The sequence below is a fragment of the Opisthocomus hoazin genome, chromosome 1 (assembly GCF_030867145.1).
Source record: "Opisthocomus hoazin isolate bOpiHoa1 chromosome 1, bOpiHoa1.hap1, whole genome shotgun sequence".
Lineage (NCBI taxonomy): Eukaryota > Metazoa > Chordata > Aves > Opisthocomiformes > Opisthocomidae > Opisthocomus > Opisthocomus hoazin.
In genome coordinates, this window is record NC_134414.1 from 149,484,754 (window position 1) to 149,496,911 (window position 12,158).

General features: G+C 48.3%; 1 protein-coding gene across 1 annotated transcript; it reads right to left on the reverse strand.

The window, feature by feature from the left end:
- Positions 1 to 229: 229 nt before the first annotated feature.
- On the reverse strand, positions 230 to 11,894 carry MFAP5 (microfibril associated protein 5). The gene is given in 10 exon segments (XM_075413278.1): positions 230 to 2,769; positions 3,349 to 3,422; positions 3,856 to 3,943; positions 4,667 to 4,702; positions 5,479 to 5,514; positions 7,181 to 7,216; positions 8,379 to 8,426; positions 11,204 to 11,266; positions 11,670 to 11,858; positions 11,861 to 11,894. Coding segments are annotated over 10 exon segments (726 nt in total). The 3' UTR covers positions 230 to 2,647.
- Between the last annotated feature and the right edge of the window lie 264 nt (positions 11,895 to 12,158).

Consider the following 12,158-nt stretch of genomic DNA (forward strand, 5'->3'; position numbering starts at 1 on the left):
CCACGGAAAAATCCTGCTAGAGATAATTTTCTGTATCTCTAAAAAATATGGTGACCTCTCAAGAAGACCTGTGATTCACAAGTGAAGGGAGGGTGGCAGCTGAGGACTGGCCTAGCAGGTAGTAAAGATGTCCAAATGACAGATTTGGGCTGGAGTAAACTCTGCCCATCAACCAGGCGGAAATACAGCTAGAGGCAAATAAACCCAAACACATGAGAGTTGTCAAGAATAACAGGAAATAAATTTTCTTTTAATATTTTTGTGTGCACTATATGGACCTTAGCATTAAAACAGTGTTCTCCTGGGGAGGAGCACCTCTTCCTATCCCTGCTGAAAGCAAGCAACAGAAAGGTTTCTAACCATTCCCCAAACTGCATGAATGTTAAATCTCTATATACTGTACAGTAGCTATGTTATACAGTTATATATCTATATCGGCTTACATTCAACTCTAAATACAGAGTGGAGACTTGGCCTAGTCCAATTTCCAAGAGGCTCCCTCTAACATCTCATCTCCATCCTACATTCCTCCACACAGGCAAATTCCCAGGCGTCCCACCGTAGAGGTCAGTGGCTGCCAGTGGCTTGAATGTCTTCGAGATCAAGCTCTCAGTGCCCTCCTCCCTACAGAAATGTGCATACTCTCAGTACAGATAAATTCCTCCTCCATCCCTAGTCTCATGAACCTCGAGTACTCAAGAGAAGCATCATCATCTGTGTAGGGATGCTATGCCCCTATATATAGGACGGAATTCCAGTCACTGCATTGCTTGGAATTCTCTTGTATACTGGATTAATACAGAGAGATTTAGCCCACCTATGGCTAATTTTGACCTTATATGTAACAAATCTGTGTCTGCACAAGAGTGTCTTCCCCTACACAGAAGATGTAACCAGCTTCTTGCTGCATGCAGCAGAAATCCAAGCACCTTGGAGAGGCTTGTACGTTAGTTGTTTTGCTCTTCTTTTTTGGAGACATCTGCCTCTGTGCAGCAAATTGTCCCCTATATTGTGTGACCCTGGTTCTGCGGAGCAGATCAGTGCTCCTGTAAGGCTGAACGCAGTTCGGCAGCAGAGTATATTATGGGGGGGGTGTGTGTGTGAATGCCTACTCTAGCAAACTGGCTTTCTGTTAGTTGGGAACTACTCTGAGAGGTCCTAGAGACAGGGTCTCACTGATCTGCTGCTGCTGTGAGCTAAGCTGCTCAGCTCAGGTGCCTCACAGAATCACGCCACTAAGGGTCATATAGGGTGATTAATACACTTCAGACAGCTCTTCCCCACTTATCCGACCCAGTCTCGTAGTGATAACTGCCTGTATACCTGGAAATGTTTCCCACATTTCTGGAAAACAAAGTTGTCAAGCAGACCACAGACATTCAGTCCTACCAGAGTGAATTCTTTTCCCCAGGCTGGCCTGTCTTTATGCTTGTATCTGCAGATACATCTACTCCCTCCCCCCAGCACCTGGCTCTGTGTGAGTCAGCACAGCCAGAGAACCTGCAGAAAAACCCAGGGATCCCAGATAATGATTCTTCTCCCACAACCCATTCCAGTTTGTGACTCCTTTCTGATTCATGCAGGAGCTCCCAGGTCAGGAGGTAGGAACTCAAGCGGAGATCTTGAAAGCGGGCTCAGCAACTGGAGAGTGTGGAGGTAGCCAGAACAAGACAAGTCACCAGGACACACTAATTCATTGCAAGTTCCCAGTTCTGCGAGGACACACAGGTTCTTCGTGGTGTCTCTTGGGCTTAGGAGTGGAAACAGCCATACTTCCTGCTCCCTGGAACTTGCCTGGAATGGGCATCAAGAGATTTCTTCAATGGGAAGGGAGGAACAGAACAGGGGAGAGAAGAGGAGGGAGAGGAAGAGGGAGCACTCTGTTCCAACATCATCTTCTTGAGAAAAATACCATGCCATACTAAATCCAGAATTCTTCCTTTTGGTAGCAGTTGTGTGAGAGGGAGGCAAAGGGCTTGAGACAAAGAACTTCCCAGAAGTAGTTATAAATGATCTGCTGCCATACAGGGACAATGAGGTTTGCTTTGGGTTGAGGACAGCTCATCTCCCAGTTTTGTCACTTCTCTGAGGCCAGCAGACACAGAGCAGGCTGTGTTATCACACAGTAAACTCAGTGGCTCTGGAGGACCAGAGAGGCTCAGGCTGACTAATCATATCTGAACTTAAACTGTTGCCATGCAAGCCACCTCGGCCAGGAGTTCTAGGGCATAAAGGTTGGCACTCCTTCACATGAAACGCAGCTTAGGCCATCTGCACTACTGGAGAGGACTACATCGTGTCCCCACACATGTCTCTCTGCAGGGGCAAAGCAAGAGAAGATGCAGCACATTTATAAGAACCTCTGGGAAATGAGCAGTTCACGGCCTGCCAAACAGAGCTCAAGAGGAAAGAGGGGAGCATCCCACATCCTCAGCAACAGATTTAAAAGATGACAACAGCCACCATGACAGACTAGCAGAGAGGGGACTCTGTGTACTGCAGCACCTGAAGAAGAGGATGTGGGGGAAGGCAGAGAAGCAAGGAAATGGTGGGGAAATGACAAGCGAGAAGGACTTGTCTTGGGTTGTAGGTAGTGGATGATGATTTCTCTTCTCTCCCTTCCTTTTTCTCTCCTACGGTTGGTCGCTCACAGAGCATCAGGCCTTCTGCGCTGCTGCTCCAGAAGTTGTCTGCAAGGGAGACGCAGGGGTTGCCCAGATCGGCGGAGACGTCGAGAAGGCAGGCCAGCCAGCTGGCGACAGATCTCATCTGAAGACACAGCAGACACACACATGTTGACAGATAATCAAAGCTTCCTTCAAATTCTGCACTATCAGAATAGTTAGAGGTACATCCTTCACTGTGTCTACAGAAACTGCTGGAACTGCTGAACCCTCATGTACATGAGACAAGTGAACAAGCCTTTAGGCTTTGATTCATTTCCTTCTGGTTTTATTCATGTACAATACATATTAAAAATCACTCGTATTTTGCTGCAACAAAGACTGCATAAGAAATCTAGACTGGATTCTGTTTTTATTCATGAATAGAAATACCGAGAGTTACTATTTAACCTCAAAGGAATGCAACTTTGAGTAAGGGTGTGTCTGGGGCTAGCAGAGCATGATCAACATCGAGGAAGGCAGAGCTCTCATACTTCTCGCTAGTACAATACCTACTTCTCAGTGTTTTTCATGGCACGTGTACTGGGTGCAAAGCATTAGGGCTCCCCCAAGCCAAGCCCAGGGAAACTACTACATATGGATTGGGGTTGGGTAATTAGTTAGCTTAGAGACTCTGTCAAACGGCTGCATCTATTCTTCTAGGCTAGCTTGTGCTGTCACTCACCTTCCATGACCTCATTCTCCTTGCAGACAATGCGTGAGCACACCTCCTTGTTTATGATGTACATGCGACGCACACTGAGGGATCACCAAGAGCACGCCAAGGACACGAGAGCAAGGCACAGGGACCCGCAGAAACAAAAAAGGGATACAGGCAATAAATATGTACATTCACTGATGAGGAGGCACACCCTAAATCTTTAGGAATAGTTATCTAGGATAAGGCTGTTGTCAATAGGAAAGTAATTTTTATCAAGACTTCACTAAATGGCGAAATATCTTAAACATGGATTACAGTATAGGGCACATTACAGCTCCTTAGTGCTGCACAGATAATAGTCATTGTGCTGTTTTAATGAATCACCCTAAAAGGACACTCTGAGGATGGGATTCATCTCACCAACTGGTTCCCGCGGGGAACCTCTAGTCTTCAAAGGAAACAAATGCCCAACTGGACATGCCATTTCTGGAGAGTTTTTAGAGCTTTTCTTCGGGACTGCTGGTTTCTTACCTTGTAACACAGAGGTAGCTGATACACTGCTTTACCGGTTTGTGAACAGAGTACAGGCGTGTGCAAGGGAACTTTTCTTCACGACAATCTGGGAACACACACACACACAGAGGTACAATCCAGCATCACTGGCAGGTGCACCCATTCTGGCACACGTATAACTTCATCACCAGGTACTGTCCTCCAGGCTTCTAGGGAAGGACCCCAGCCTCTATTTTCCACTCTCTTGTGAGAGATGGGGATGGTTTAGATGAGGGGAAAATAAGGCAGACATTTCTGATCCCTTGCCTCACAAGACAAAAGTAAGGGGAAGCTGAGTGAAGGGCAAAACAAGACCACTGGGAATCCTCAGTACAGCAGGCACATGCTGTAAAGGGGACAGACACAAATAAACAAACTGTAAATTTTAGTCACATGTTTAAGACACACATTTCTAATAGATCTGCAGTCTCACACTTCAGGACACATATCTGGTTCCTTTCTTTTCTGGACAATCAACCTTGTAGCTAACTATGATGGATTTTCTTGCATTTCCTCCTGAAATGTCAGGTCTTGGCCACCGAAACGACAGAATATTGACCCAGCGTGTCTGGTCTGGTGACCTGCCAGTTCCTTCCCTCCCAGGCATGCCACCCAGGGGAAGACTTCAGCTTCCACCACTGTCATTCTCCAGTACTTCTAACTCAAGAAACAGGGTGAAGGGAATTTTCCAGCAGACCAAGCTCAGTGCTTGGCCAGCACCTGCCCGGAGAGGTAACAGGGTGGGTAAAGTGGGTCTGGAAGGGGGTGCAGGCAGCAAACTTAAACATACCTGATGAGGCCGTTGTAGTTTCACTGTCGGACTGAACTGGAAGACAGAGGGTACCAAAGTTAGTGTGATTTACCATGATTCCTTCCTAGACATCAGCTTACTCAAAACAAAGAGCTGGAAAGCTCTTCCAAGAGCCCTCCATTGTAACTTCTGATGCAGAAAAAGATTTCACTGTTACTGACCTAAAGCTGTAAGAGAAGGTAAAAATCCAGTATGAATCTACCCAGCCAACAATGCTAAGAGCCTGACCAACCTTTACTGTAAAGCATTACCACTACTGTTCAAAATTACGCCGTAAGGGCATCTTGACTTCTAATTCAAAAGGTCGGGTAAATGTTTTTAGTTGCTGTAATCGCCGACCATCCAGACAAGAAGCAAAGCAGTCTGTCACTGCCTCTTCCTGAGGAACAGTGACTCCTTTAAGAAATGGCATCCCCAGACCACTTCTTCCTTAATGTCCACGACAAGGGGTCAAAAGGAGGTTGGTTTGTTATTCCCTCTGATGAAGCAACCCACCTGTACCACAGTAAACCAGTACCTTTCATTATTTCCAGTGACAAACTGGAAAGGAACTCAGAGGACTGACTGCCAGGCACAAGTTTGCATCAACAGCTATAGAGGACTTCTGTTCACGTGCCATAGCATCAGCCAGAAGCACAGACAAAACACAGGGGCGCAGAGAAAAGGAGCCTCTCGGGTGTCAGGGCTGCGGTTAGGGGCAGTCAGGGAAGGCAGGATTCTGGGTGTGCAAGGGACCGGGCAAGGAGACGGAAAAGTGATCTGCAAGGTTTGTGAATTGAGAATAAACTCACCAGGACTAAGAAGCACAGGTGGTGTGACAGCTGCAGCTGGAAAAAGAGAAGATGTTCCGAGAGATCTTAATTTGATCTTTCAGCCTCGTTCCCCCTCCCACAGTTATGCGATGGCTTGCCACTCCTCACCAGCAGCCATCCCACATCTGGTTCATAGACAACGGTGATCGTGATGCTGTTATCATCTGACTTATCAGAGTAACTGCAGGCTTTCCCTGCATATATGCTGGGTGTCCTAGAGCTGACGGGATGCTGTACAGCAGAGATGGGTCCTGTGGCAGGTACTTTGTGAAGAGTTTCTTACTGATCCCTCAACAATAAGTGTTTTGAAGCCAAACTCTGCTGTGAAGGCTTCACATGTAGCCTTTCCAGGTTTAGATGTAGGTTAGCCACCGCCAGTTTGGTCTGGACACCAAGTCTTATCTACCCTTTTATAGACTGTCAGTTCTCACACACTGAACGTGAGACTGACATAGGTTGCTTTCACCTCCCATCCCCACAAGGAAGATCATGCACCTTGCATATGTAATATTGTGCTTCCACTTTTCTCCTCCAGTGTTGTCCAATGACAGCTGGTCAGCTTGACCCACAATACTCTAGCCAGCTCATGAGACGAGTCACAGGGCAGAGGAGAGACCACGGAGCTGCTGTCCTGGAGAACGGAACACCACTCTCGGATGAGCTCTCCTACACACACAGCACGCTTCCCAGCAACAGTCAAACGCTGCTGCTTCTCCTCCATCTTTTGAACAACATTGTCGACCAGACATGTTCTCCCTTTCCCTGCCCTGCCTGGTCCCCCCCCCACCTCAGAAGGATGGGTTTGAGAGACTGCCCCAGCAGAGAAAGAAACCATCACCAAGGCCAGCAGTGCTGAATTCTAAACAGGACTGGTACGGAGGAAGTGGGGAGGCTCCTTCTTGAGCCTCTGGCCATCTCCTCCTTCGAGTCTGGCAGGATTCGCCTGTCTTGTAAATGCCTACACACCCATCAGCTCTGTGTCCTTCCCCTGGGGCTATCTCCACAGCAAGGCTTGGCTCTCTAAGGAGGCACATTGTATGCTGCAAGTGCTCACCTTCCAGTATCCTCCATCTATGCTACCTTTTGCATACATTTTGCTGCCCCCCAGTGACATAGCCACAAGCACGGCAGGGAAAACAGTACTAAATGAGCAATATTTCCACCTCCCCATCCCACCACTGCTCAGAGTTTGCTTTATTATTGTCTTTCGGGGTTTTTGCCACCTCCACCTCCTGAGCACTCAAGCATGGCTGCTTGCTGTCAGCAGACACACACACACCCTGTGTCCCAGTGCTGACTAGTCAACTGGTGAACCTGACCATTTTCTGTCCCTTGTCATTTACTCTTTTCCTTCCCGCAACCTTCTCTGGAAGCCCAGGCTGCATGAGCTTCCGATTTTGTGGCTTCCTGCAGTGCAAACAGCTTCAGAGAGCCCTGGTACAACAGGTGAGATTGTCATTTCCTTGGAGAACGGGCCATCAAGCCACCCCAAATTCATCTCCCTGCACGTAGCACAGGATGGACTCCAAGACGGACATAAATGCTGGAAGAGCACTGATAGATGTCATAAGTGGGGAAGAGGAGTTTCTGAGCATAATAGATTATTCCTGGGGCTCTGTAGGCAGGAGTAAAAGGAAAAAGGGGAAAAGAAGTCCGATGTTGCCAAGAGATAGGAGCTTACCAGAGGTGCTGATAAGAGAGTCGGTGCTAACTTCACCTGGAAAAGAGAGAATGTCCTTGAGAGAGCCTGTCTTTGCTTTGTGGTCCCTTACTTAGCTAGCCATAGCTAGCTTGAATTACCTTGGCCACCACGGTAGGCTCATGAGACAGTGGGATCCAACCCAGTAACACATAAATAAACACTTTACTCCCACCCCACCCATATTCATCCCCCTTTTCAGTGACTGGCCTGGGACTGGATTTCTTAATGCGCGTTGCATCCACCCTTACTGAACTCTGGACTCTTATTCTGACTTCTCAGATATGGCCACTGTGGGCATCTCAATGGGAAGGAAAGATGTCTGAAACAAAGGTGCTGATGGCTCCTGCGGCAGTAGAACTGACAGCTGAGGCAGCCACTGCAGACAAGGAGGGAGGCAACTCCAGAACCCAGCCTTGACTATGGAAATTCATCAGCAGATGAGTTTCTTTGAAAGGCAACTGATGGCAAAGCTGGGGGAGGTGTGATGGCGGGATAAAGTGTGAAGGAAAGGGAAGCCTGGTGGACATGTTTTGGACTGGCTTCTGCATAGTTTTCCGGGAAGCCCCTGACATTGCACGTGACAGGATCATAGCTGGGAGATGTCTGATGGCTTAGCCAGGGGCTTCAGTCTAAAGCAGAGGCAGGCCTTTGTTGTTCTATTGTGGGCTGAAGCATGATGCAAACTAAGTTCATTTTATCTTACCATGTCACAGAAGTGGAAAATGGACCAGAGGGATAAGGCAATTTGCCCCCAACAACACAGCCACTATAAAGATCAGTCAATATCCCTTCCCAGTGGCCTCACTGCTAAAGCACCAGGCCACTTGTGCACCCTTTTTATTGGGATTTTCCTGAGCAGCAGTAGCGTTCCCTGAGCATCTCATGGCTGAAGAGTTACCAGCTCTCCCCGATCTCCCACAGCCCTTGACTGTGAACATAACTTCATGCATGTCAGCTAAGTGTTCAGGACCCGAACACTAGGGAATTATTCGTAAAGAACACACAACACTTAGCAGCTTGTCTTGGAGGGCTTGTTTAATCCTCACTGCAAGGCAAGCTCACAATGTCAGAGGCAAGCAAATGCAGAACAGCATTTGCAGTTAAACAGGCTGTAAGTACGTAGGACAACTGGGTCACGCGAGCAGTCTTTATCGTGCAACATGTCTGTAATACTTACCAGTTGCACTTTCCAGTTCTTGCCCATTGACCACCCACGGAAACCAGTCTGCAAGAGAAAAAAAGAGAGGGGAGTGAAGAAAGGACAGAGAGGGATTTCTATAGTCTGTAGGTGCTGTGAAACTTTTTTTGAGATGTTTGTCTGTCCAGGAGACACCACTGCCCTCTGCTGAAGGGAGAAATTCTCTCTTCTCTGCCTCAGCCTCCACTGCTACCTGGGTTTGTTCTTCAAAGACCCATAGATACAGCGGGTCCTGATCCCATCCCTGCTGTTTCCAGCAGGGTCAAAGGCTAGGCACAGCAACAAGATAGTGAGAGCCTCCAGGTCTCCTACTGGACTTTGCATTTCTGAAACCCCACTTGATGCATTTTGAAAACAAATTGCATGTTGCCTTCCTGCTCTGGAGGCTGGTCGAAATCCCTATCTCCATTTTATGAAAGAGGAAACTGAGTCATGGGAACTGTTTGCTTGGGGTCACAGATTGAATAATTGTCACTGTAAGAAACAGACTGCAGGTCTTGTAGCTCCTTAGGCAAATAATTATCTGGTCCATCATCCTGCCTGGGTATGGAGCACAGAGCAGAAGATCTTTCCCCTCTCGGCTCCTGGGCACACTGGAGAGGGAGAACAATGAAGGCTTGACTGTGCATGCTGTGTGGAAGAGAAGAAATTGAAACTGAGCTAGACGGTTCATTTGTCCAAATATAAAGGGTGAGAGAGCTCCTTCCTACAGCAGCCAGGAACAGGAAAATATTTCCTGCTAGCCACAGAGGAGGGAAATGTCTGCATAACTCGGGTGGGATGAAGGAAGGAGTTGGCAGGAAAAACCCAGTGATCTGGGGCACTGCAGGGATGCGTGCAAGACCAGCTCAAAAAACAGTACACCCTGCTACGTCTTCAGAACTCAGCCTTTAGCTTTCTGTTCTGAATGGGAGCTCTGCATGGGTAAAAACTATCGAGTCTAGAGCTTTAGTCTTAGCTCTTCCTCATTCCAAGAGCGCTTACTTGCAGGCTGCAGCTGGACTCTTGGGACCCCTACATAATCCTGCTGTGCAGCACTGCAGGAGTCACTGGACCCTGCTTTTCCCTTCCCCACCCAGCTGCCAGACAGGACTCAGCTGCTGGCGACCGACCCAGGGAGAGACAGACATGCACACGATGCAGCGCAGCCCCAAACTTTCCTGTTCTGGCTAATCTCTTCATGGTAACAAGTAGAGGATAAAAACGATATAGCACACTTTCTCATTTGCTTCTGATACAAAAGGAAGGACACAAACCCTGAAACCACTGCAGGGGCCAGCGATGCCAGGTTTGAAACAGGAGTCATACGGAAAAACAGGGGAGGCTTCCATCCTTCTTTGTAACATTGAAAAGTCAGCTCTTACTAGGGTGGTTTTTTTTTTTCTCTCTAGGAGGTAACTAGAAAACTGGTCCAATTCTAAAACAGCAGGATGCAAGTGAAGTGAAACCTGTCTATATGAGGAGAGGAGACAAAAGAGGCGACTTTCTTATCAGAATTTCAATCACTTCAATTTATATTTGCTATAGTACCCAATTTGTATGCTTTCTAAATGATTGGACTCTATTGTCCAAGTCGTTATAAACTCATCCTCGAGGTCTGAGAAAACTGCAACCCTAATTCACCGAATCTGTAGCTCACCCAAAACCAAACGAGACTGTGCGAGATCAGCTAATGAATCCTCTTTACAAGTTAAAACAAAAATGCTAAAAACCAGAAATGCTAAAACAAAATACACAAAAGTAAGAAATCTTCCTTTCAAGCCTTCTTCATGCATCGTAAAAAATACAGCCTTTTTTTCCTATCTCTAACTTTGTAGGCCACCCACAAGCTCATCTCTTGGACGCCTCTCCTCCCTGCTTCACCATCACACACACATCCTCTGCGGTGCACCTTTACGGGAAGAAATGCTATTGGGAGCAGAATAAGAAAGTCCTCCTTCACCATGAGGGGAGGACTGAGGAGAGTAGATTGAAACGACCTGATCTGAACGGGATAGGTGCAGTCACCTGTCTCATACATACAGTCTTTCCTGGGTGAAGCTTTTTCCATTCACTGGAATTAATTTTCTTTTGCTCTCTGTCCCAAGTCTTTTGACTACAATGGCTGATTGCGGCCCCCTTGTTTTGTTTTTCTTTTTTAACAAATTTGATCACACCTGAATTTTTGCCAAAGTAACTCAGAGCAAACAAAGCAGGGGAGCAACAAAACAGAACACCAAAAGCAGAGAGTCGTTTGAACTACAGAGGTTAGGTTTCTCAAAACAGCTGTGCAAAAAACGACAAGATCTCCTGGCAGCCAAGTGGCCTGGAATGGGGCCATTCCAGCAGGAACCGCCAGTGACAGCAAATGTTTCACAACTATGTCAGAACAAGTTTTGTGGAGCCCTGGGAAATGCTCTGCAGATGATGCAAACGCAAGTGATGCAGCAGCCTACAGCAAGCACAAAGCACAGCAAACCCTCCTTCGCAGCTTGACCTGGCTGTTTTGCTTACCCAAACGTCCCAGCAGTGGAAGCTGCAGACCTCAGTCTCCTGCGACTCCCAGTACTTACTGGAGAGTGGACACATACGGCAACCAGTCCCCAGTTCCTAAATTTTTTCTTACAACCCTTTACCCACCGTGCCTTTCACAGAATCACAGAATAGTAGGGGTTGGAAGGGACCTCTGTGGGTCATCTAGTCCCTCTTCACTGTCCATCTACATGTCTCTGTCTTTCTCCTTAGGTCATTGCAGACTAGCCTGCGTAGGAAACTCCTTGGCACCGGGGTGGAGAAGAAATCCTCCCCCTGGCATAAGGACTCACCAGCTGGGGACAAGGAGACTGTTAAGAGACACAACAGTGTGTAGGCTCCAAAGGTCTTCATCCCTGTGGAGTGGAGGAGAGAGGAGTCAGAGGAAAGCTGAGGCAGGAACAGGGATACCATCCCCTACACCACAGAAACTCTTTGATTGCTGCCTCCATTTCCCTCTCAAGACCACTTGGTCTTCCCAGCCTCCCTCCATCTCTCTCCTTCCTAATCTGGCCAGTTTTCCAGGTGTTTCTGAAGCATTCTGGGCTGAACATATAACTCCATCTGCTTGCTTTCTCTTTCCACCTCCTTTCTCCAGTCTCCACCGCTTTTCTCATCCAGATGGCGAAAACCCCTTCCAGAAACACCCTCAGCATGCAAAGTGAAGTTTCCCCTCGTTATCTCCCTCCGCTCTCTTCTACTTTTAAATTCTCTCCCTCGAGGAGCCCTGAGAGAAGCGCTAGGGTCCCCATCACTTACTGCAGCCCTCGGTCTCCGCTCCCTTCGGCAGCAGACGCTCTGTCTTCCCCCTTCAGCAGTCCCCCCCCCCAACTTTGGCTATTGGGTAAATCACAGCCAGCCACACCCAGAACACGTTCTGCTTTTGGTTGTCTTCAAAATACGATTTTTTGGGGGAGAGAAAAAAAAAGAAAGAAAGAAAGAAAAGGGAGAAGCCAGCGAGATGGTGGGACGCGGTGTCATCATGCGTCTGGAATGAGGGGGGAGCGCGGGGCAGCAGCCCACACCCTCATTCCGCAGTTTACGATCCTCCGGAGGGAGCCCGCTCCTCCCATTCCCGCAGGATGGCCCGGCACCGCGTTCGGGTCTCCGTTACACGCCCGTCCCCCGTGCCGCCCTGCCTGCCCCCCCCCCGGCTCCCCGGCCCGTCACGCTGGGGACACCAGGCCCCGGGGCGGCCCGGCCGTGCTGCGGGAGCCGAGCGCGGGCAGCGGGGCGGGATGCGGGACG